Source organism: Neophocaena asiaeorientalis, unplaced genomic scaffold (assembly GCF_003031525.2).
Source record: "Neophocaena asiaeorientalis asiaeorientalis breed wild unplaced genomic scaffold, Neophocaena_asiaeorientalis_V1.1 scaffold226, whole genome shotgun sequence".
Lineage (NCBI taxonomy): Eukaryota > Metazoa > Chordata > Mammalia > Artiodactyla > Phocoenidae > Neophocaena > Neophocaena asiaeorientalis.
In genome coordinates this window covers 5,099,437-5,126,392 of record NW_020173037.1, presented here as the reverse complement: position 1 = coordinate 5,126,392, position 26,956 = coordinate 5,099,437, and the positions used below count along the sequence as shown (strand labels likewise).

At 38.5% G+C, this 26,956-nt stretch overlaps 1 protein-coding gene across 2 annotated transcripts in view; it reads left to right on the top strand.

Moving 5' to 3' along the window:
* The window catches only part of BPNT2 (3'(2'), 5'-bisphosphate nucleotidase 2), a 32,352-nt gene extending 6,581 nt beyond the window's left edge, over positions 1-25,771 (top strand). Inside the window, exons 2-5 of one of the 2 annotated variants that reach the window (XM_024742590.1) lie at positions 7,134-7,296; positions 8,382-8,477; positions 18,182-18,343; positions 19,861-25,771. In XM_024742590.1, coding sequence (XP_024598358.1) covers positions 7,134-7,296; positions 8,382-8,477; positions 18,182-18,343; positions 19,861-20,132 — 693 coding nt within the window. In that variant the 3' untranslated portion in view covers positions 20,133-25,771. Of the gene's footprint in view, positions 1-7,118; positions 7,297-8,381; positions 8,478-18,181; positions 18,344-19,860 lie in introns of both variants that reach the window. The other variant, XM_024742589.1, reaches the window with a different exon arrangement.
* Positions 25,772-26,956: the final 1,185 nt, after the last annotated feature.

The window sequence follows — 26,956 nt, the reverse complement described above, 5'->3', positions numbered from 1 at the left end:
GCTCACAGAACTTACGTACTCGTGAGTCAAGATAGATAGTAAACATGTGAACACATACGTCAGATACTAATGAGGGCTTTGAAGAGAATAAGATTGTGTGGGGAGAGGGGTGGGGTGGGGTGGGGCCCTGCTCTGGCCATGGTGGTCAGGGAAGGCCACTCTGGGGCCCTGTTTAGGGGCTGAGAACTGAATGACGAGAAGCAGGCAGACCATCATGCAGAGGTTTGGGGAGAGTGTAGATGAACAGAAGAGTACAGGTGCAAAGGCCCTGAGGCCAGAGGATCAGACGAGGGCAAGTGAGTCTGGAGTGTAGTAAATAAGGGCGCAAATAGAGAAAGGTTACTGGAGCCAGATCATCCCAGACTTAACCTTGTAGGTGATGGTAAGAAGTCTGGATTTTATCTCAATGTAATGAATGAGAAACCATTGGAAGGTTTTAAGCAGGGAGTGACATGATGTGATTTAGGAAGATGTCAGGTTGCTGGGTTGAGAAGTGAAGCTTCAGAAAGGCAGTAATTGATCTCTTTTGTTCTCTATTATATTCCCTTGCCCAAAGCAGTTTAGAATATGTAGTCATTAAATTGTTGTTGAATGAATGAATGAATCAGTGAATGCACGATTGGAGGCAGAGCAATCAAAGGCTATTTTTGGAATCCAAGTGAGAGACAGAGGGTGGTTCAAACTAGGATATATTTCTTGGTATACATAGTGACAGATATTTAGAATCGAGAGCTAGAATTTCCAGGGCTTACTGGCTGGTGGAATGTGGAAAATAATTGAGGAAGACTTACTGGTTTTGACTTTAACAACTGTTGGTAAGGCTGTTTACAATGGTGGGAGTGTTTATTAAATTTGTAGGTGTGACATGGTAGTAGCAGGTAACAAATAGCTGTTGTGCAAAAACAGATCAGGTAATTGTGCTGATGTTCTTATTCTCTTACTCTGTTTGTTTCTCCCTTACCTGACTCTCAGTGAAAATCTTTTCAAATAAAGTTCTGTAACTTGTTAGCACATACTCAGTTGAAAGAATATGAAGAAGCTGATGAACTCCAAGCAAAAATCTTAATCATTAAGGCACAATGATAGGGCTTTCCTGGTGGTCCAGTGGTTAAGAATCCACCTTCCAAGGCATGGGACGTGGGTTCGATCCCTGGTCAGGGACTAAGATCCCACATGCCACAGAGAAACTAAGCCCACGCGCTGCAGCTACCGAGCCTGCACGCCACAGCTAGAGAAGCCCGTGTGCTGCAACTACAGAGCCCGTGTGTTCTGGAGCCCGCGCGCCACAACTAGAGAGAAACCCATGCATAGCAACAAAGAGCCCATGTGCCACAATGAAAGATCCTGTGTGCCACAACTAGGACCCGACACAGCCAAAAATAAATAAATTAATTAAAAAAAAAAGGCACAGTCGTTGCCATTCAGACTTGGCACTACCGTTTTTGTAAAACTGGAGTGATCAAGACCCAGGAACTGCTTCTCTTTTCTTGGTGTCACATCCATTATTTGTTTTAAGTTTATTCTGGTTTTTGCATGTTCTTACTGCTGCATTCATTCATTGAGGTGGCCTAGCATTGTCATTAAGAGCGTGGGCTCTATACGCAAAATACTTCAGAGTGATATTTGCAAGATGGTAGTATAGGAATTCTCTATTGTCATTCCCTTATAGAACATTGATTTTGGCAGTCACCCACGGACAAGAGTTTCTTTGTGGGAGTCTGGGAGTCCAGCAGAGAAGTTTCAGCACATTACTGAGACAAAAAAATCCAAAAATAGATGCATTGAAGAAGGCAAAAGGAACATTTTCACTTTTCTTACGTTGCCCCTCTGTCAAGGTAACACAGCTCAGTGCCAGGAGAGAGAGACCCCTTCAGCCTGTGATTTCACCCACAGGAGTGTGTGAGTGAGTGCCTGGCTTTTCTAGCCATGCAAGACACTGGCCAAAAGGCCTACTTTTTTTTCACCTCACCTAGATCACTGAGGTGATCTGCAAGTCTGAGGGGTGGGGAGAAACTGTGGGAGCACCTAAGTCAGGACTCAACTCATCAAACGGATGCTACTAACCTCTTTGCAGATGCCGTCAGGAGGCCTGCCCATAAGCCACTGGGGACTCCTTACCTGCAAACCCCCCCAAGTGGCCTGTGAACACCCCCAACAATACATGCCTCACCCACACCACCCATCCGCTTTGGCCTGATTTTGGCATATGCTCCCACAGACCATGAGATTAAGCCTTTGCAGATGGCTAGTGAACAAATGCAGAAAGTCACCATGACTCTGGGATGGGGAAAAGGCTCACAGACTTGAGCATTTCAGGACACCACCCTAGAGAAAACAAATGAGAGGCTCTCGGCACTTGGCCTGGCTTTAGGGGATTGAGATAAAGCAAACTGTAACAAGGGATGAAGAAGGTCAATCTGTAATGATAAAAGGGTCATTTCATTAGGAGGATATAACAGTTGTAAATTCCTGTGCACACAACATCGGAGCATCTGAATATATTAAGCAAATATAGATCTGAAGCTAGAAAGAGAGCAATGCACAATAGTAGGGACTTCAGTACCCCACTTTCAGTTACAGATCATCCAGACAGATCATCAAGAAAGAAATAATAGACTTGCGCCATAGATTGAATGGACCTATCATACATATACAGAACATTTCATCAGCAGCAGAATAATACACATGCTTCTCAAACTCACATGGGATATTCTCCAGGATAGATCACATATTAGGCCAGAAAACAAGCCTTAACAAATTGAAGAATATTGAAATCATATCAAGCATCTTTTGTGACCACAATGATGTAAAACTAGAAGTCAGTAACAGAAGGAAAGCTGGAAAATTTACGAATATGTGAAAACTAAACAACACTCAGAAAAAGTCAAAAGGGGAATGAAAAAAAATACCTTGAAGTAAACAAAAATGGAAGCACAACATACCAAAGCTTACGGGATGCAGCAAAAGCAGTTCCAAGGGGGAAATTTATACAAAAAAAAGAAAAAAGCCTACATTAAGAAAAAAGAAAAATCTCAAACAACCTAACTCACACCTCAAGGAACTAGGAAAAGAAGAACAAACTAAGCCCAACATTAGCAGCAGGAAGGAAATAATAAAGATCAGAGCAGAAATAAGAGACTAGAAAAGCAATAGAAAATATGAACTGAGATCTGGTTTTTTGAAAAGGTAAAATTGACAAACCTTTAGCGAGACTAAGATAAGAGAATACTCGAATACATAAAATCAGTAATGAAAGCATAGACATTACACCTGATACTGCAAAATACAAAGGATCATAACAGACTACTATGAACAGTTATATGCCAACAAATTGGATAACCTAGAAGAAATGGATAAATACCTTAAAACAAAAACCTACCAAGACTGAACTAGGAAAAAATAGAATATCTGAACAGATCTGTAATTAGTAAGATTAAATCATTAGTCAAAAATCTCCCAACAAAGAAAATCCAAGGACCAGATGACTTCTTCAGTGAATTCAACCAAACATTTAATGAAGAATTAATTGAAGTCCTTCCCAAATGCTTCCAAAAAATTGAAGAAGTAGCAACACTCCCAAACTCTCTTTATGAAACCAGCATTACCCTGATACCAAAGTCATACAAAGACACTACAAGAAAAGAGCATTACAGGCCAACATCCCTGATGAATATACATGTAAAAATTCTCAACAAAATACTAGCAAACTGAATTCAACAGCACATTTAAAGGATTAAACACCATGATCAAGTAGAATTTACCCCTGGGATGTAAGGACAGTTTAACATATGCAAATCAGTCAAGGTGATATACCACTTGAACAGAATGAAAGATAAAAATCGTATGATTCAACATACTTCCATGATAAAAACTCTCAACAAATTAAGTATAGGAGGACTATACCTCAACATAATAAAGGCCATGTATGACAGGACCACAGCTAATGTACTCAGTGGTGAAAAGCTTTTAGTTTTCCCTCTAAGATCAGAAAGAAGACAAAGATGCTCACTTTTACGACATCCATTCAGCATAGTACTGGAAGTCCTGGCCAGAGCAGTTAGGTAAGTAGAACAAATAAAATGCATCCAAATCAGAAAGGAAGAAGTAAAATTGTCTCTGCAGATGAGCCATTCTAACATATAGAACACCCTTAAGACTCCACCAAAATACTTTTGAAGTAATAAACAAATTCAGTAAAGTTGCAGGCTACAAAATCAACATGCAAAAATCAGTTATATTTCTGTACACTAACAACAGTGAACTATCTGAAAGAGAAATTAAGAAAACAGTCCCATTTACAATAACATCAAAAACAATAAAATATGAATAAATTTAACCAAGGCAGTGAAAGACCTGTATACTGAAAACTGAAAGACATTGATGAAAGAAATTGAAGAAGATACAAATAAATGGAAAGAGATTGCTTGTTCTTGGATTGGGAAAATTAATATTGTTAAAATATCTGTACTCCCCAAAGCAATCTTCAGATTCAGTGCAATCCTTATGAAAATTCCAATGGCATTTTTCAGAGAACTAGAACAAACAATCCTAAAATTCATACGGAACCACAAAAGACCTGAGTAGCCAAGCAAGAACAAAGCTGGAGGCATCACACTTTCTGATTTCAAATTATATTACAAAGCTATAGTAATCAAAACAATATGATAGTGGCATAAAACATACACATAGACCAATGGAATTTAATATAGAGTTCAGAAATAATCCAGTGCATATACGTCCAGCTAATCTTTTGACAAGGTGCCAAGAACACACCATGGGAAAAGATAGACTCTTCAATAAATGGTGCTGGGAATGCTGGTTATCCATATGCAAAAGAATGAAACTGAACCTTTATCTTACACCACGCAACAAAAATTAACTCAAAATACACTAAGGATTTAAGTGTGACACCTAAAACCTAAAATTCCTTAGCATGGTCTTAGCAATGATTTTTTTTGGAAAAGGCACCAAAAAGCATGGAAAACAAAAGCAAAGATAAACAAGTTGGACAACATCAAACTAAAAAGCTTTTTGCACAGGAAAGGAGACAGTCAAGTAAATGAAAAGGCAACCTATGGAATGGCAGAAAGTATTTGCAAACCACATATATGATAAGGGGTTAATGTCTAAAACATGTAAGGAAGTCACTCAGCTCAGTAGCAAAAAATAAATAATTCAATTAAAAAATGGGCAAAGGACCCAAATAGACATTTTTCCAAAGAAGACATGTAATTAGCCATCTGATATATGAAAAGGTGCTCAACATCACTAATCATTAGGAAAATACAAATCAAAACCACAATGAGATATGAATTCACGCCTGTTAGGATTGCTTTTATCAAATAGACAAGAGATAAGTGTTGGCAAGGATGTGGAGAAAAGGGAGCTCTTACCTTTCATACTGTCGGTGGGAATGTAAATTGGTACAGCCATTATGGAAAACAGTGTGGAGGTTCTTCAAAAAAAATTTAAAATAGAACTGCTATATGATCCAGCAGTCTCATTTCTGGATATATATCTGAATGAAATGAAATCAGTATCTGGAGGAAATATCTGTACTCGCAAGTGCATTGTAACAATATTCGTCATAGTTAAGATACGGAAACAACAGATAGATACGTGTCCATCTATGCATGAATGAATGAAGAAAATGTGATGCACACACACACCTAAAGTGGAATACTATTCAACTTTCAAAAAGAAGGACGTCTGCCCATTTGGGACAACATAGATGAACCTGGAGGGAACTCTGCTAAGTGAAATAAACCAGACAGAGAAAGTAAAATATTGTATCACATTTATATGTAACCACAATGAGAAGCCCATGCACCGCAATGAAGAGTAGCCCCTGCTTGCCACAACTAGAGAAAGTCCGTGCACAGCAATGAAGACCCAACGCAGCCAAATTTAAATAAATAAATAAATTTATTTTTTAATAAAGCAACTTTCGGGCTTCCCTGGTGGCGCAGTGGTTGAGAGTCCGCCTGCCGATGCAGGGGACACAGGTTCATGCCCCGGTCTGGGAAGATTCCACATGCCGCGGAGCAGCTGGGCCCGTGAGCCATGGCTGCTGAGCCTGCGTGTCCGGAGCCTGTGCTCCGCAACGGGAGAGGCCACAGCAGTGAGAGGCCCGCATACCGCAAAAAAAAAAAAAAAAAAAAAAAAAAGCAACTTTCAATTATAACTAAGATGAATAAGTTCTGAGGATCTAATGTGCAGCAAGGTGACTGTGGTTTATATTACTGAATTCTATACATGAAATTTGCTTCAAGAGTAGATCTTAAGTGTTTTCACCACAAAAGAAAAAAGTGAATACGTGATGTGGTAGATACGTCCATTTACTTAATTGTGGTACTTACTCCACAATGTATGTGTATATCATCTCATCATGTTGTACACTTTAAATACATTCAGCTTTGTCAGTTATACGTCAGTGAAGCTGGGGGAAAAAGCCAAAATATGTCAAGGAAAGTCACCCCACCATGATATTTATATATGTATATATATACACACACATACATATATATATATCATGATATATCATATATATATATTTTTTCCTTTTCCCCAAAATGGATTGTTCTGTTTTCAAGAAGGGGTTTAAAAAAGTGTAGGGATTTTGATTGAAGTTGCTTTAAATCTGCAGTTTACAGATGAGAGAATTGACATCTTTATCATTGTTTTTAAGTCATATTGTTTTTAAGGCATAATTTTAAGTCCATTGTCACTTTTCTCTTTCTGACTCTTATAGTTACTTGTGTTCAGTGTTCCATAATATTGTCAGTCCATTTTCACACTTTTAGATCTTTTATTTTTCCTAAATATTATCAACTTTTAAATAGCTTATTTCCTTGATGTTTAGTTTCTTTTTATATTTCTCTATGTTTAGATTCTCTGTCCTGCTTACACAACAAGCTAATTTCGAATATTAGATTGGAAAGCACTGGAAGACAATGTCGCTGGAATTTCTTACATATTTTCATTTTTCATTGGCATTCCTTGAAATAAAAATATTTATCTACTTTCAATTTATGGGATTTTGTCTGAATTGTTTTTCTCTATTCTGTTTTTTCCAGGTAGTGATTTTTTTCTAACTTTAAAACTTTTTTAACTGTCAGTTATTTTTAATGCAGATAAATACTGAGGAACACGTGGATGCAACTGATCAGGAGGTTATCTTATGGGATCGTAAGATTCCTGAGGACATCCTAAAGGAAATAGCCACTCCTCAGGAAGTGCCAGCAGAGAGTGTTACAGTCTGGATTGACCCACTTGATGCTACACAGGAATATACTGGTAATTTTAAATTAAAGTTGATCTCAGACTTCATGTTGCCATTATGTACCGGAGAACCAGAACAAGGGCAGGTGGTGTATTCCTGGTGGTAAGTACTTTACCAACCTGACACAACTTTTCCAATTAGATTTTAAGATGGAGAGTTGGATTAAAGCACTGTGGAATGCAACTTCTGGAGTGGATCAATTATTCTCAACCTTTTTTTTTCCCTCAAATCACTGTATTATGGCATCCTCCTCTCACTGTGTCACTGATTCTTTAGTGAAGGGAAGTTTCTAGCAGTCACAGCAACAAAATAGTTCCTATCGGACCCCAGTTTATTGAAGTGTTGATTTACATATTGATTTATTTATTGAGGTGCTCGTTATTGAGGTATTTATTTATATAGCCAGAATACAATATTCACTTGTGATTTTTGGAATTTAGGCTTTATTCCATATACATCTGTTCTTGGAATTCAAGATAGTAAATCCTAGGCACCCAGGGAGCAAGTAAACAGCAAAACAGAATTACTTCTCCCACCTCCTATTGCTGTTCTTTTCACCTAGTCCTAGCTCCTAGCTTCACTTCTGTGGATCTTCTCTCAGTCCTTATTTCTTGCACAGAGATATATAATTTTCTGTGTTTGCTTTGTTCTCTTGGTACATAAAAGTTGATTGCTTATATATCTGTTCTTCTAAACGGTACGTTCTCTGAACATGGAGGCTTCTGCTTTTTCACCTTTGCAGTCTAGCGCTTAAGTACGGAACTTGGCCCAAAACAGACACTCAGTAGAGAACTATTTGGAGAACAGGGAGAAGACACTAGGTGTGTATATCTGATAGTAACTGAAATTATAAAACAATATTTTGCAGAAATAGTAGAAATATGGAATATTGAGGGGTTGGTTTGTAAAGAGTTTTTCCTAGAGTGCAGTTGATTTGATGATATAATAATGATGATATTTAGTGAGCACATCCCTTGCACAGGGACTATTCTAAGTGCTTTTTAAAGTTCTAAATGCTTTAAAAATTGAATTTTTAAATTCAATCCTAAAGTTATTTTAATAATAATTTTTATTATTGGATTTTTTTTTTTTCTTGTAGAGGATCTTCGAAAGTATGTTACTACTATGGTGTGTGTGGCTGTAAATGGTAAACCTGTGCTAGGAGTAATACATAAGCCATTTTCTGAATATACAGGTAAGAAATACGCTAGAGCTTCCAAGAGTTAACGTTATTAAACCATTTGTCTGTAGTATTTACTGTCCTGTTGGAATCTCAGCTGTAGCTCAGTAATTGTTAAAGTCAGTCCCCTACCCTACCTCACCCCCTCCCTGGATACAGTGAGGATTTTATTGTTGGTACTAATAATATATGGCAAAGCAGAGCTTTCTAAACCTTGTTTAGAGAACAGAAACTGTGTTAAATGAAGATGAACGATTCTTAGTGTGTCGGGGAATACAACTGGGCATGGACTCCCCAGCAGCTGAGCTCCCCTCTGCTTCTGTCATTGCTGTTGCTGGGGATAAGGTCCAGGGCTCTTACACATTGGATTCTGTGTACGTTCTGAGATCCACCGTGAAGTGGACTTAGCCCAACCTGTTGTCATATCAGGAAATGAGCTTGATATTGCGATGGTTGAGGGCAGTGCCAGTCTCAGCATTACAGTTGGGTTGTATCACTGTGAAAGTCTTAATAATCAGGCCATTCCCTCTGTAGGTCTGGACGCCCTTCCGAGCTCCTTTAGACCCTTGCTTCCCCACCTTCTTGATGCAGTAATGTTTGTTAGCTTCCTGCAGGTGACAGGTCAGATCCATGACAGTCGTGTTGGGAGGGGGAATATGGAAGGCCATGCCAAAGAGCTTGCCATTCAGCTCAGGAATGACCTTGCCCAAAACCTTGTCAGAGCTAATGAATCCTGGGATGACATTTTGGGATCTGCACTTTGCCAGAGAGGCTAGTCATGGTCTTCCAGCTATCAGTGATGGTGTGCACTCTGGGTTACAAGTCCACGATGACACCATGAATTTTCAGGGTGGTGAAGTGGAGGGAAACAATTAGTGGTATAAGCAGTATTGCTGACAGTCTGAAGGGAATCCTCATACTTTTAATTGGTAACTCCCGTCAAAAACTTGAGGCCAGGATTATGGCCCTTTTGACTCCAGTGTTCTCTAAGATGATGAAGTTGGTACGCGGGCCTCTCACTGTTGTGGCCTCTCCCGTTGCGGAGCACAGGCTCCGGACACGCAGGCTCAGCAGCCATGGCTCACGGGCCCAGCTGCTCCGCGGCATGTGGGATCTTCCCGGACCAGGGCATGAACCCATGTCCCCTGCATCGGCAGGCGGACTCTCAACCACTGCGCCACCAGGGAAGCCCGATGATGAAGTTCTTGATGGGGACAGTATCTACTTTGCTAGTATTGAAAGCAGCCCTGATGACCAGTTATAGTAGGCTGAATAATGTCTCCTTCAAATTCACATCCATCCCTATATTAGTTTTCTAGAGCTGCCATTAAAAATCCCATAAACAGTGAGTCTTTAAAGAGCAGATATATAGTCTGTCATAGGTTTGGAGGCTAGAAGTCCAAAATCAAGGTGTGGGCAGAGCCATGCTCTCTGAAACCTACAGGGAAAAATCCTTCCATATCTTTCTCTTAGCTTCTGGTAGTTTGCTAGCAATCCCCGGTGTTTCTTGGTGTAAATCCAGTCTCTGCCTCTGTCATCGGTGTGTGTTGTGTCTCCCTGTGTGTCTGTGTCTGTGTGTCTTTTCTTATAAAGACACCAGTCATGGTAGATTAAGAGCCTACCCTACTCCAGCATGACTTCATCTTAACTAATTACATCTGCTAGTAACTTATGATCCTGTTTTCAAATAGAGGCAGGTTCTGATGTGCTGGGGGTCAGGACTTCAGCATGTCTTTCGGGGGAAAACAGTTCATCTCATAACGACCCAGAACTTCAGAATGTGACCTTTCTTGGAAATAAGGTCCTGGCAGATATAATTAAGGTAAATATCAACATGAGCTCATCCTGCATTAGGGTGGGCCCTGAAGCCAATGAGAGCATCCTTAGAAGAAACAGAGAGCGCACAGACATACCAGGGGTAAGACGATGTGTTAGGAGGCAGGGCCTGGAGTGATGCATGCAAGCCGGGGGACACCAACGACTGCTGGCAGCCATAAGAAGCTAGGAGAAAGGCACAGAACAGACTCTCCCTTAGAGCTTCCAGAAGGAACAAACCCTGCCAACTTCGGGATTTTGGACTTGCTGGCCTCCAGACTGTGAGAAAATAAATTTCTCTCATTGTAAGCCACCAAGTTTGTGGTAATGTGTTATGGTAGCCCTAGGAAACTAACACATTGGGCATCCGTATAGTTTTATCGTTTACTCCAGCCTCATCCATCGTGTCTCATTGGTGTGGCTGACACTGCATAAAAATGCTGTCTGTCAAGTGGAGAGAAATAGAGACAAAGTTAATTTTTTATTACTGTAGATTATTTGCTTTGCAGAATAACCTTGTACCCGAATTCTAGCTGCTCTGAGATAGGCTAAACATATATGTGAGGATTGGCTCTGCATTTCAAAACGAAATCTGCTTTGTGTTATCTGACCTTTTAACTCCTTTTCATAATTCAGGTAGTTTTTTTTCAATTGGATGAGCTACAAAAGCTTCATGCCATTACTGTGGTAGTGTGCCTTAAGATTAATTATATAATTGCTTAATGGTTTATGGGTTGCTTTCACATATTTCGTTTAATCCTTACCACATTCGCTATTATACAGGTTAGACTTCTAGTTGAAGCTGTGTAGTAATCTGTACCAAAATGCAGGAGATTGAACCAAACAGTTGATTTCTCTCTGCTCCAGCAGCCTGTATGTAAGCAGACCATGGCAGCTCCCTGGTACCAAATTCTCACTCAAATTCTCTTGCTGTTTTGCTGTACTAAAGTTAGTTGCCCTCATCTGCATGACTGAGAATGGCTTACTGCTTCATCCACTTTCCGGCAGTGGAGAGGGCTAGAAGGCAGACGCGGAAGATGTTTCCCACTAAGGGTTTGACCTGTAAGTTGTACACATCACTTCAGCTCACATCCATTGATCAAAACATAGCTGGAATCCAGCCACAAGGGAGGTGAAGAAATGTAGTCTTTATTTTCAGTGGCTCTCCAAGCTGAAATTCAGGGGCTCTGTCCCTCAGGGAACACAGGGAGAGTGGATATTGGAGTGTAATGTAGCAGTACTGCTACACTTTGTCCAGCTCCTGAGGGTGGGACACGGTTACTACTAGCATCGCACTTACAGGTGAGAAAATGAGACTCAGAAATTTGATATGTTCCTCAAGATCATCCAGCTAAAGCAGAGGAGTCAACCCCGGAATTTCATACAATGGTGTATCACACCGCTTTCGGAATAATAACTCCATGAGTCCTAACGTGTGTAGTGTTTACAAGTTTATGTTCTCTCATTTGAACCTTTCGATAACTCTGGGGGACAAAGAAAAATGTTGTCTTTCTTGTAGATGAGAAAAGGGCCTTAGGCAGCTCTCATCGAGAAAACCATACAGTTTAAAATGTTACTGTAAGAGCCATCCACTCCTTATTAGTATCTTACATTTGTTTAGTATTTTCACAGTTAGTGAAGTGTATTGACATAAATTCATTTCAGTCTCAAAGTAACTCTGGAAAGAATATAAAATAGGAAATAGGTGACTTTCTTTTAATAACAAAGAGAAAACAGGCGCATAAAGGTTGTGAACAGGGCTTAAGTCTTTGAGATCCTCTCATTCTTCTGACAGCGTCCCTCATGCCTGTTTCTGTCAGTTAGGACTGCCTTTAGCTGCGTAGAAAATAAATCGTCTTTGCAGTGGTTAGACAAGTAAGGGCTTTATTTTTCTCACCTGATTAAGAGGGCCACAGGGTAGGAGTGATTCGGTGGCTTCTGATCCTCTTAAATGCCTGACTCTCTTTCTGCTCTTTCTTCTTAGAAGGTGGCATTTTGTTTGCATGCTCACAAAAATGGGCGATTCCAGTTACCATGGCTCTATTCTAGGCAGGAAGAAAGGGCAAAGAAGAGGGACAAAAGATCTATCTTAGATATTCTATTTGGAAAGACTGACTTTGAAGCCCTCCGCTTCATCTCATTGGCCAAATGTCACGTGGCACGCTTAGCTGCCAACAGAGCCTGCTGCCCAAAGAGAATTCAAAGTGGGATAGAGAAAATGCAGAGAAAGTTGATATCAGAGAGGCCGATAGGTCCTGGTCTCCACATCTGTTCATGTTAGGAGGGAGAATGGCGATTATAAAACCTCCATTTTTAAAAACCTTTATTCCATCAGAATATACAATATGCTCCCCTCATAGGCTTAGGAACATAAGGTGCTTGCTAGTCAGCAAACATTCCAAAAGAATCAATATGCCCTTAATTAGGTGTGGGTTGACCTTCCATTCCTGGATCTAAGGTTTGTTTGGCTTGTGCCCTCTTTGGGACTATTGTTTTCACATCCAGACTGTATATTGATGTTGGCAGAGTACAAACTGTCAAGTATTGTGTATTTACCAGAATTTAGCTACACTTGACTATAATGGGAGCTAGATATTATAGTTGCTGGCAACAGAACAAAGCTGATCAAAATTCTTCTCAGACTTAATTAGAATTAATTCACTGAGTGAAATACTTAAAAGCAAGAGATACTAGAATAGTACATATTTTAATGAAGTAATATATAAGTAGGTGTAGTATATCCGCTCAGTGGAAATTTGTAGCTATTAAAAATAAGTGATAATGTCTGCCGTATGTGTAGAAAAGTACCAACCACTTTCTATTTCCTACTGGACTTTTTGTTAGCATGTCTTATAGACTAAACATATTCTGTTGGCTGCTTTTAGCTTATCACTGCTACCTTATCATCAACACCAATCTTTTATATTTATTTAAGCACCTACTGTATTTTTTTAGGGGCTTGAAATAATTTTGTCCATATAAATGTTATGACTGAATGTCTTGAGTTTATGTGATCTGAAATATATATTTTTAATATTAAATTAGTAATTCTTATCTAAAATTACTCTTGTACTATCTATTGAGATATAGTCTTTATTCTCTTACACAATACTGACCTCTAGAGATACAGCATTGTAAATTCACTTCTTAATAAAACTTTTTGATCATCTCTAAAAAGAATTTATAGGATTTTTTTGCTTCTCATTTCTTATTTTACTTTTATTATGACTAATTCAAAAACCCAATTATAATGAATTTTCATGTACTCCATCCAGATTTAACAGTTGATAACATTTTTATATATTTGCTTTTATTTATTCATTTATTTATTTATTTGCCTATGTACTTTAGAGAAAATTACAAGGATCATGACATTTTACCCCTATATATTTCAATATGCATCTCTAAAAAGAACATGTTTCTAAACAAGAACAGTACTATTAATATAATAATAAAGTTAAGAATTATTCCATAATTGATCCAATAGTCACATTTCCCCCAATTGTTCCTAAATTGGATTTTACAACCTGTTACCTCAGACCAAAATCCAGTCAAGGACAAGCATTTCTTTTGGTTGTTAGGTTGCTATGTTAAATTCTTCTAATGTAGATCCTAGAACAGCCCCCAGTCCCCTTTATCTCCAGACATTGACTTGTTGAGGAGGTCAGGTCCCTTGTCATAGAATGTCCTGCCTCTTGGATTCTTCTGATAATTTTCCCAGGCTGTTGTTTAACTTGTTTATTTTTCATCTTCTTTTTCTTATAAAGTGTAACAGATCTGGAGGCTTGATTGGATTAAGGTTAAATATTTTTCTCAAGAACACATTTTAGGTACTCTTCATGTACTTCCTACTGCATCACATTATGTTACATATGTGTCATCTCACCATTAATGATGTTAATAAGATGGTTAAGGTGTTCATGACCTGACTTCTCAGTTATAAAATTACGGTGATTCTCTTGGTATCAGCAGGTAATCTAGAGAGAGATTTTGGCATCATTTGAAATCAGGATTCCATTAAACCTTCCATATAATAGTTTTAAGATCTATTTAAGATGTAAAATGGGATTTTCAATTCTGTTGTTTTTTTCTACATATGTCAGCTGAAGTTCTGTAGAGAAAGTTCTCCATCAACTTGGGGTTATTTATTTACCGTAAAACATGGTTTCTACTCAAAGACACCTTTACCAATTTTCCTTTACCAATTTTCAAGTTAAGGTTAGGGTAAAAACCACTTCTGGTGCAAACAGATGTTATTCTGGGGCAAGAGTAGGCATTCTCTCTCTCTCTTTAATATCCTTATCTCCTGGATTTTTATATATTCAATGTGATTCAAACTACAGTTATTATTTTTTAAGTTTAATTTGTTCTTCTGTTGTTGCATTTTTTAGTAACACTTTAATATATACTTTTCTCTTTAAATACCACTATATAGTCATCTTCTTCAAGTATTACCTATTGGTAATTCTCTCCTAGCAGCAGCAATTAAATTAGCTTAGTTTAGCCTTCTTGACCAACTGTCCCATGTTAGTCAATCATATTTTTTTGATGTTTATCCTTCTACTCCACTATTCAAATCTTCAGATTTAAATGGTGTCCTTCAACTCTCAGTAATCAACTATGAGGTAACATTTCTACACCCTTTTCCTATCTTTGTCTTTCTCTTGAATCCACCCACAGTTACACTTATTCAGTGCTTACCAGCAGTACTTCCGCTGAGAGTCCCTCAGTCAGCCTTTGGTTGGGTAAAGCCTGTCCTCTAATAGATTACTTAAGAAGAGCTAGCTCATGAATGCCCAATTACCTGAATTCTTATGGGAAAAGCTTTCTCTATAGCGTTGATACTTGGAAAGACCACTTGGCTAGTTATATATGTATTTTAAAACTGTATTTGTTTCCTAGGGCAGTTATAACAAATTACCACAGACTGGGTGACTTAAAACAATAGAACTATATTCTCATATTTCCGGAGGCCAGAAGTCTGATGTCGAGTGGTTGACAGTGTCACGCTCAAGAGAAGACTCCTTCCGTGCCTCTTCCAGCTTCTGGTGGCTCCAGGCATTCCTTGGCCTGCCTTGGTTTGTAGACACTTCCCTCCAATTCATGTCTTCTTCACATTCTGTCTCTGTATTTCTGCATTTCCTCTTCTTATAAGGATACCAGTCATTAGATTTAGGGTCCACTCTAATCCATTATGACCTCAGCTTTACTTCTGCAAAGACCCTATTTCCAAATGAGGTCACTTTCTGAAGGCTCAGGATAGACCTGAACTTTGGTAGGACGTTATTCAACCCACTATACACCGTTTTTTCTTGGTTAAATGGTGTAAACTCTTGAACTGGTGTGACATCCGTGTAGGCATGTGTTGAATCTTGACAAAAAGGCTTATAATCTGATTTTCTTTTCTTTGTAAGTAGCTTGGTCTTTTTGCCTGGTATGCCAAAGAACATTATCTTTAGAGTCTCATAAAAGAACTATGACCTATCCCAGATTCAGAGTTGGCATTCTGGGCAGTTGTCTCCATATTATGTCTCAATGTGGACATTTAGGTTCTCTTTATTTCAAGGACATTTTCTTGAATCATAACTTTAAAGATTAGTTCTGTTTCACTTTGTTTTTCTGTTTCATGGACTCCTAATGTATGTATGCTGACTCTTCTTTCATTGGTTTCCATATGGATCACTTTTACTCTGGTCCCTTTTATGTGTTTACTTGTCTCATTTATTTTTTGTTTTTCTTATTGCTTTCTATGCTTTTGGGCAATTCTGTTGTCCCTTGTGTATCCTGTGATTTAGTACTAAGCCTTTAATGATTTTGTCCTTTTGTTTGTTTGTTTGTTTTTTGTGGTACGTGGGCCTCTCACTGTTGTGGCCTCTCCCGTTGCGGAGCACAGGCTCCGGACGCGCAGGCTCAGCGGCCATGGCTCACGGGCCCAGCCACTCAGTGTCATGTGGGATCCTCCCAGACCGGGTCACGAACCCGTGTCCCCTGCATTGGCAGGCAGACTCTCAACCACTGTGCCACCAGAGAAGCCCTGTCCTTTTTTTTTTTCTTCAGTTTATTTCCTGTGTTATATGAGTTCCCATTTCATATCTTCCTATTGTTTATTTATCTCTTCTGATTTGTTCTTTTTTATTTGTTCCATAGCATTCTTTTTATTTTTTTTGTTGCTTGTTTATTTTTAACTGTGTTGCAGTGTTGCATTACAGCCTTAACTCTGCTTTGTAGAAATTTTCAAGTAGCCTGAAATGTTTTAATCGTCATTCCTTATGTTTTCTTCTTTTTCAATAGACATTGCAGTTCTATATTTCTTATTTCTATTTGATCCAGTTTCTGTGGAATTGGGGGAAGGGTGGTAGCAGGACAGAGGTTTGGGTAATTCTTGGTTTACGAGCTTTCTTTAATGTTAGTGTGAGGAAGGCATTGTCTTTATTAGTAGGCCTCTTTTTTTTCTGTTTTCACATTTTTTCTTTCTTGGTTGACCCTTTCTTTTTTCAATAGGGCCCTTACCTTCAACCCCTTCCTTCTTTTTAGTCCTCTTTGCCGTCTTCCAAATTGTCTCTCTTAGAGAAACGTCCTAAAAGATGTACTTCATCCAGTGTGCTCTTGAGACTTCACTCTTGTTTCCGTGTCTTCTCCCAGCCTCCTTTACCCACTGCTCTGTTGCCAAGTCTCAGGCCTCCTTTCAGTAGTTCTCATTTTAGATGGGACCTTTCCTTCTGGGGAGAGATTCTGACTATTGCTATCTGAGTTTGCCACCACTTCCATGAAGCTCCTGCCATATTCCCTATACAGGGTCAGCTGCAGTACTTACTCTGCTGATCTTTGGTATTTACTCCCCTTCTTTCTGATAAATTTGTGTTTATAGCTATCCTCTGTCTCCTACTTATTCTTTAGGTATTAGTTAACTCTGTTTTTGTTCTCTTTGTTGCTGTGTGTGGTTTTGGAAAGACGTGTGAGAAGAATCTGAGAGACTGCCATCAGCTTGGGGAACTCAGAAACCTAGACTCTGTTCATTTTAAAAATTTTTTTCTGCAGCCAGGAGTAAGTGGTAACGTAACTGCCTACATTGCTAGCTGTGGTGGACTATATTTTATCTCACAGTGAGTGACTACTAGAATAGTAATCTCATTGAGATATTTATGAGGAAGTTTGTCTTCTTGTATAGTTTGGTAGTCAGTAAAGAAAACTTCGAAACCAAGAAGAACATTTCAAGCCATCTCTGCAATCTCCTCACCTTAAAAATTTCTGGTCTACTTTGAAATCTAGTGCTTCTTCTTTTTATACTCTCTGATGTAGCAGGTATGTAAACCTAACTCACTTACCTCTTTGACTGTTTTATATTTATAAAGCTCATTAGGAAATTGAGCCAATATACAAATAATTGAAACCGTGAATATATCAGACGAAAAGGCAGTATAGAAGAAAAGTCGTTTTTAAATTTTGAATTATGTCGTAGGTTGCCGCAGGTTGTGTTGCCCAGGAATCAGACTTTGGGGTGGAGATTAGAGGGCAGGATGTTTACTAGAGTGCTCTTGGGATCAGATTTGTGGAAGGGAGGGAAGGAGGTAGGAGAAGTTGAGTTGCAGCATGGTCCCAGTGAAGACTCGGCAGCTCCCCTACAGGGAGCTCTGGAGCCTGGGCTTTCTTAAGCCAAGGAGTTAATAGTCACTGTTTCTGGTTGGGCAGGATTGCATAGCCTCTTTCAGTTTTGTTTTAATATGTGACTATTGTAAAAAAAAAATAAACATATTACTCTTGTACTCAGAAAATGAAAGCTTCCTGTTTTGGAAAAAAGTATGAGTAATTCTTTGGAAGAAGTTTTTTTTCAGTCACTCTTGACACTTTGAGTTCTGGTTTTAAAAGCTTCAGTGCCATTACTGGCTGTTACATTTTCTTTCCAGCTTGGGCGATGGTAGACCATGGGTCAAATGTGAAAGCCCGCGCTTCTTACAACGAGAAGACCCCGAGGATCGTTGTGTCTCGCTCACATTCAGGAATGGTCAAGCAGGTTGCTCTTCAGACTTTCGGAAACCAGACCACAATCATCCCGGCGGGTGGTGCTGGTATGTTCCTACTCCCCTGCGGTGCCTGTGCAGTGTTCCCTGTGAGGCCAAGGCCATGTCAGGAGGCAAATTCGGTTGTCCCATCCTTGGGAAGAAAGTGAGAATGGACAGTGGGCTTTCAAGACAGGCATGGTCTCCTACTTGGTGATCTCAAGAGTGGGATTCAGTCACACGTGCCTCCTTGGTAGAGAGAGTCTCACAATAGAAACAGTCTCACAATGGTGATTTCTGTTCCTAGAATACTACAAAAGCCATGTTTCTGACGTTGATGGTTGTTATATATATGATCTGATTGTGAAATAATTGTGCTACTAGTTTAACTGTAAGAATAGCAAGAAGAGGAAGAAAGATCCAGCACATCACAACGCTTTATTTAGCAGCAGGGTGCCAGGAATCATCAGAAGTGTTACTAGAATGGCCAACCCCTTGGTCACTGTTAACGCCCCTGAACTCCTCAGCTTTGGTGTCTGGGAGGAGCCACAGAGCCTAGTGCCCATCCAGCTTAATGCAGATTCTGTATTATTGCATTCCCTATGTTCTAGCTCAGGGTCAGCTGACTTTTTCTGAAAGGCCCGATAGTAAATATTTTAGTCTTTGTGAGTCACATGATCTCTTTTGCATACTATTATTTGATTTTTTTTTTTAACCGCACTTTAAAAATACCAAAAAAAACCATCTATAGCTTGAGGGCTGCACAAAAGCAGGCCATGGCCCAGACTTAGCTCCTGGGTCATTTGCCCGCCTTGTTTTGAGTGTTGTTTAATATGGCAGAAGTGTTGTAATTCAAACAAATAGCAAATTATAGTCGGAAACATTTGTGTTTGAAAACCTTTTCAGCAAAGTAATAAAGGGAAAAGTAGTGCTTTTAACCTTTAAGCCTAATAGTTTTAGTTTACTGCTGACCTATACGTGTCTTTCTTAACATGGCTTTATTGTTTTCTTACAGACTCTCAGTTTGGTTAGGAAAGGTGATATCCAAAATGCCCAGTAGGAATGGGATAAACTAGATTTTAGACCCAGTTTCTTCTGGGTTTGTTTTATTTTATTTTTTTATTTTTAAAATTCTGCCTCATTACAAAAAACACTTAAGATAGTAGCATTATCTCGTGCTTTCTTCTTTCAAATCCAGCCTTCCTGGAGACTCAAGGGAAACCTGTGGTTGTTTAGCTTTAGTGTAACAGTCTGTAGGAGACGGTCCATGTGAAGGTATCACCCCATGGAAGACAAGCACAAAGTGGATTTAAATTTTAAAAATTATAGGCATATATTTGTTTATATTTGAGAACAGCTTAATAAATTACTTTGCAGTATTGTTTTTTGGCTCATTTGGGTTTAATGTCTGCACTATTACTTAAAAAAAAAACCTTTTTAAAATAAGTTTAGACTTAGCAGTGGCAAAGATAGTACAGAGATCTCCTGCACACCCTGTGCTGTTATTTTAACAATGTACTCAAAACAGTAAGCTCCTTTCTTCAAATCTTTCAGACAATAACCTAAATTTTGTGTTTATCTTGTAGGTTATAAAGTTTTAGCACTCTTGGATGTGCCTGATAAGAGTCAAGAGAAAGCTGATCTATATATCCATGTGACATATATAAAAAAGTGGGATATATGTGCTGGCAACGCCATCTTAAAAGCCCTTGGGGGGCATATGACTACCCTGAGTGGGGAAGAAATCAGTTACACGGGTTCCGACGGCATTGAAGGAGGGCTCCTCGCCAGCATCAGAATGAACCACCAAGCTCTGGTCAGAAAACTCCCCAGTCTAGAGAAGACAGGACATAAATAAGCCACGCTGGTTACAGGTCACCGCTCCTCCAGAGCTGAACGGTCAGCCTGGAACGCTGGAGGCTTCAAAGCATTGGTGGAGACTGCATGGTTAAGGCCATCCCGCACTTTTTAAAGTATTTATGAAGCATCAGAGACTTATTTTCCCTGTAATAGGATGCAAGATCAGGGAGAATGGGTTGCTTCCTGTCTCAAGTATTGTCTTTATTTTTGAGACTATTTTCGTACAGTTGTCATACACAAGGCGCATATATATATATTTGTGAATTAAAATCTATAGTCGAGTCTACATTGTTATGAGTCACCATTTTCACACAATATCATGAATCTTCACTGTTTGTTAGTACTTTCGTATAGAATTGGGCTGAAGAAAGGATTGATTTTGTGTAGATGTTTAATATTACTTTACAATTATATCTCATTGAAAATAAAATAATTGGGGGTTTTTACCCCTAGTTCAGATGGAAAGCACAAGAAGCTACAAATTCATTAATATGCAACAAATTCTCTATCACTTACTGAATATATTTCTTATGGATTAAAATAGAAAAAGCTTAAATTGTTTTTTTTCTTTGAAATTTTAATAACAGGTTCACCAGCCAGTAGCGAGTATAGATATATGATGGTTGCGTTGTAACTGTAATTTCTGTGTGTATGTGTTTTGTTTTTATAAAGAAAAGTGTGTTTGTACCTATGGGTTCAACATTTCTGCCATCTTGCTGGTAGTTTTCATTTGCCCTGTGGACGGTGCATGGTTCCATCCTTTCCCTCTTGACCAGCATTAGTCTTTAACTTGTAAGGTTTGGATTAAGGTTTCAGGGTTAGCATTAGAATTTGGTATATTTTCTCATTAGGGATAAAATATGCTGTATAAGGCATTAGAAAAATATAAATGATCCTCTTATTAACTGAAAGTTATTTGACATTACGTGAATTGAGCTAGCTTTTATTATTTTCAAAAGCCTTGTTATAGTACTTTTTAAAAAATTTGCCAGGTTTGTATATAGAGATTCTCTCATTATCAAGAATAAGTTAAGGTTGCTTTTGCCGTGGTTAGTTTTACCATTAATAAATGGATCTAACCTAACCAAACTAAGTATTAACTTTTGAGATACTTTGTATCTTCCCTTCAGATTAAAAAAATGAAGATTGGAGTTACTTTTTGTTGAATTTTTTTCCTATTCAAGAGAGCAGAATCTGGTTGGAAGAAAGGCTGTGACATGTTCACTGTGTCACTGCAATTTGAGCCTTGCTTTGTAGGATACCTTCCATTGGGATGTCTGATTTCCCTCAATGTGATAGCTGGAAATTTCAGGTAAACAGTAGCATTATTTCACGTGACTTTGCTATAGTTTTATTCCATAACACTGATAAGGAGAGGGATTTCTTATGGTTTCATGGTTTCTTTTCTTTATATCTTTCTTCCTTTCTCTCTCTCTTTCTCTCTCTCTTTTTCTCTTTAGATTTTTTAACCCTAAATCAACTTTCCATTTATTTTCCTATCTTGGACGTAAAGTTGACCAGAAGATGGGCATCCTCACTTGGTGGAATGTGCTTACAACATTAGGTTTGCAAATTACACTGTCCAAGGTCCTTATTCCTCACTGGGGAATTGGACCTAGTGTGATACACACATTACCACCCGGTCTCTAGCAACTGGTCACCAATCTGGTAGGGTAATGGGCCTTGATAGGTAGGGTTTTGTTCATGAAAATTCATTCAAAGTTTTGGTAGTTGGAACGCTTGATATTTAAACAGGACTTAGGAATTCTGAGCAGAATATTAGAGACTGCATCTTTTTTTGCAACGAGATGAGGAAATCCTTTTTCTCAGGAGGGATGGCAAAGGCATATGCTGTTTCCAGAGCCCTGTAGTACAAACATTTGTTTTCATTGTAATGTGTCAAACTTAGGGAAAAGGGACTAGCATATTAGGAAACGGGACTAGTTCATATGAGCAAGCATGGTGCTTTGGTTTTATTTTTAATTTTGTTAAACCACATGTAGATAATGACTTTGTGAAGGGCTTTGTTGTGTGCAAAAATTAAGATAGTGGCCGACAGTTAAATGCATTATGTTTGTGATTTGTTAGGTATAGTATAGTACTAATGATTTTTAAGTGCTTTTATAAAAATTTCATTTTAAAACATTTTGTTTCTAAAAGTCAGTATACATTATAGAACTAATGTAAGTACAAAGAACAGTATTTATATTTATTTATGTAAGAAATTATTGTGCCAGGACATACCAGTAAAACACCCTCATGAATAAGTGAGACAGATAATATCTCCCAAGAGTGACATAAATACAGTTATTTCTAAAATGTTTACTTTTAGTGATCCTCACCTCCCCAGTTCCTTGTCTCCCTTTCTCTCATCTTGACATTGATAACCTCAGGATCCATCAACTGTCCCCTTCCTCAGCCCCTCTTTGTCTCTACCTTGTTCCCTATCACCTTAGCCTGTTGATTAATGTTCTCCTTTTATTTCTGTTTCTCTTTCTTCACCAGTATACTCTTCCCCAGCACCTAATCCCCGAATTGTCTCATAGACCTACATCTCCACGATTGGTTGCTGAAATCTTAGGGCAGAACGGAGACTCTAGTAAAGTTCCGATGGAGAGAGTCGTCCTGGCAGAGTCCTAGCTGAAAATTACTTTTCAAAGACTCCTCAAAAAGTAAAGGAAAATCACCTTCAAAACCACAAAGTAACTGTCAAGTATAACCCAAGTCCTCTGTCTTTACAGAGCGTTTCTTCTGACCCATCCTTCAAAGAATGAAAATGCAGAAAATACAAGAGTTGGCTGTGGCTCTGCCTGCTGGAGAGAACTTGCTTTCTCTGTTAGTTTTCATATTGTATCCCTATTTCAGTTGAGAGTATCAGAGCCTACAAGATGGGTCATGTTTGTCTTTGTTATTCAATTGTCCCCTTTCCCCAATTTTAGAGTTTTTCTTTGATTCTAAATATTGAATTGTTTATGGCTGTATAATGAAGTAACAAGCATCTTGGTCTGTGTGTTTTAAGTAGTAATTGTGCAAATTCTTCCTGTTTTCTGGGTGCTTCCTTTGAATATTGTGCAAATTGAGTCAGAGGCAGTGGGAGGGGCAGTGACTAAGAAAAGACTAGGGAAGAAGAAAGCCCAGGGGAAGGATAGCCAAGGGAGGATGCCAAGCAAGCATCTGCCCTGTCTCAGATGTTTAATTCAGAAGTTGGATTTTACTCGGGCTTTGAAGGTGACAGCTGTCTCTCATAGCTTAAACATAAGTAAAGAAAGCTGGAGTGCCACCCCCTGTTCCTCAGAAAAGAAAATATCCAGCTTGCCTCTCCTTGATAACAGCTTGAAAATGGCCTTCTGGAGACAAGCTCTGGCAGGTTTAAAACAGGAACTGTTTGGAATCTAGTTGCAACTACTTCTCTTGGCTATGTGTTGGCTGCTTGTGGACAGAAGCCGTGATTTTTCAGTTTAGATCTTGGTTGAATTTAAGGCTTATTTATTTTCAGCATATGCCTACAAAAGTCTGCCTTGTAACTGTTGTGTAAAATAAACCTATGGTTTCATTTTTATCCTTAAAAAGAGTTGTGCCTTAACAACAGGGCATTGTATGTTAATAAGGGAAAACAAAATTCTTTTTAATAGATGGGGAAAACAGGAACTTTTGCCATTAAATTTTAAGTTCTTTTAATGTTTTTAATGTTAGAGTTGGGGAAAATCCATTAAAGTTAAATAAAATTAATATAAAATTATTTTTGCATATACAACTAAAGTGCATTTTTATAAGAACTGGCATCTTGATGTATATAGGTCTGAAATGATACTTCATCCTTTGGTTTTTAATTTGAATTAATAAGACCATGATAGATTTTTTTTTTTTTTAATTTTACCCTTAAACTATTTCAGTGTGCTATTGTATCTGTTCTAGTACTCTGAGTCACTTTGGTTCTAACAACTATTTATGGTATCATGTCAAGAATTTCTTAATGTTAAAAAATACTGTATGTCTGTGACGTAAACCAGAATGGTTCGTAGATCGGGGAGGGTTCGGATTAGCATTTAGTAAGAGGGCAAGAAGAACTGAACTTTGTACTTCAAAAGGAGGTTTTGGTTTTATGAGGTGCTGGTCATAATAAGTTGTTTATTTTTATTTCGTCAAAGCCTGGCAGGTGTTTGCATTCCAATTTACCATTGATAAAGGCTTACAGGGAAGCTTCTTTTTTAAAAATTATTTTTAAAAATGAGTGATGAATTAATTCTGTGGGAAAATGAGATTTATAAATATTAGTTTTCCTTTAAGATAAAATAACCCAAACTTTCAGAAGTTAAGGATGATGAATAATATTACAACTTGTTGTGGATTGTGTTTGTAAGGGTTCCCTAAAGTATTAAAATTCAGGTAATTTGTGTAAATTGCAAAAGCAGAAACTGTGATGTTTCATTAGTAGTATGTTGCATTAGAATTCTTTTTGACGTGTATGTTATACATATAGTAAACTATTATTCAGACTTGTTCATCCTGTATTTTTTTAAAATAGGAGATACAGCACCCCAAGTCATCTTTAGATCAGCCTGCAAAGGGTTCATCTGTCTCCCCAAATTATCTCTTCTAAGCCCTCTTTGTCGTCTCTGTTAAGTTGGAAATGTGTATAGACTTTAATTTGTGTGTAAAATATGGACTTCAGTTTCCATCGTGCCCTTGCATCCACCCTTGGCAGTAGCCAAAACTATCTTTATAGTCTAACGGGAGAGACTGTGTTCTGCCCTGATGAACTGTGGTGCTGCCAGTGGGTTTTTTTCCTCTTTTGATGGTTTTACTTAAGCTACTAAATGGATATACACAAGCAGTTGAGCTTACACTAACACTATGAAATGGTATTTCCCGTCTATGTCCCTGCCTCTTCAAACTTAGATGTGGTGTTTTTGTTTTTTTTTTAATCATTTTCACTTCCTAGTCAATCTCTTATAATGGGCTAATGATGAGAGGGATTAAAATAAAACTAAATACCTTTGAATACCCCTTCCCCTGTCACACACTGAAAGCTATGGAGGAACTAGACCATTTCCTGTTGCCAAGACATGCTTAGACACCAGAGTTTTCTTTGCTTGGCATGCTATCCCCTGCCTCACCCACACCACCTAATTTAAGAGGGTCCCGACTTAAGCCTCTACTGAGAAGTAAAGGTAAACTCTCCTTCCAGGTTTTTGAGCAGGCTTTTTGGCATCTCACCTGTAGCCCTCACTTCTACGCGTGCTGTTGTAAACTTCTTAAGGACAGGGATGACGTCTTGGTGATTTTTGTACTTCCACCTCAGCCTCGGCAGCTACCCCCGTGTCTGGAACAAATTAGGTGCTTAATGTCTGTCGAACTAAATGGAATAAAGGGTTTCTACTAGCGTCAGCGTTTCTCGTGCCTCAGTTGTGTAAGCTGGTTGTTTGTTTTCCTCTGCAAATATTTCTGTTTTATCACCCACACACCCTAAATTATTTTTTAAAGTTTTGTTTTCTTTCCTTCAGATACTACCCCATGGCCAGATAGCTCTAGAAAATGTGGTTGCCTTCGATGAAATGATCATACCAAACCCTGCCCCTGGATATACTTTGCCAAACTGAAATTTGAGTTTTCTGAATAAATTGGTCATGTCTGAAAGATGGTGTGCTGCATCTACTTTTTTTCCTTTTTTAAAAATATTTTTGCTGCGATGAAATATACATAACAAATTTACCATTTCAACCATTTTTAAGTGTACAATTGGGTGGCATTTACATTCACAGTGTTGTGCAAATATCACCACTATCCATTTGAAGAACCCGTTCAGGCCAAACAGAAACCCTGTGCCCTTTGGACAGTCACTCCCCATTCCCCACTCCTGGTAACAACTATACTGCTGTCTGTCTCTGAATGCTTCTCCTTTTTAAAAATTTTTTAACAGCTTTATTGGAGTATAATTGCTTTACAATGATGTGTTAGTTTCTGCTTTATAACAAAGTGAATCAGATATACATATATCCCCATATCCCCTCCCTCTTGCATCTCCCTCCCACCCTCCCTGTCCCACCCCTCTAGGTGGTCACAGAGCACTGAGCTGATCTCCCTGTGCTATGCAGCTGCTTCCCACTAGCTACCTATTTTACATTTGGTAGTGTATATATGTCCATGCCACTCTCTCACTTCGTCCCAGCTTACCCTTCCCCCTCCCCATATCCTCAAGTCCATTCTCTATGTCTGCATCTTTATTCCTGTCCTGACCCTAGGTTCTTCAGAACCTTGTTTTTTTTTTAGATTCCATATATATGTGTTAGCATACTGTATTTGCTTTTCTCATTCTGACTTCACTTTGTGTGACAGGCTCTAGGTCCATCCACCTCACTACAAATAACTCAATTTCGTTTCTTTTTATGGCTGAGTAATATTCCATTGTATATATGTGCCACATCTTCTTTATCCATTCATCTATTGATGGACAGTTAGGTTGCTCCCATGTCCTGGCAATTGTAAATAGAGCTGCAATTATTTATGGTTTCCTTTGCTGTGCAAAAGCTTTTAAGTTTCATTAGGTCCCATTTGTTTATTTTTGGTTTTATTTCCATTTCTCTAGGAGGTGGGTCAAAAAGGATCTTACTGTGATTTATGTCATAGAGTGGTCTGCCTATGTTTTCCTCTAAAAGTTTTATAGCGTCTGGCCTTACATTTAGGTCTTTAAGCCATTTTTAGTTTATTTTTGTGTATGGTGTTACGGAATGTTCTAATTTCATTCTTTTACATGTAGCTGTCCAGTTTTCCGAGCACCACTTATTGAAGAGGCTGTCTTTTCTCCATTGTATATTCTTGCCT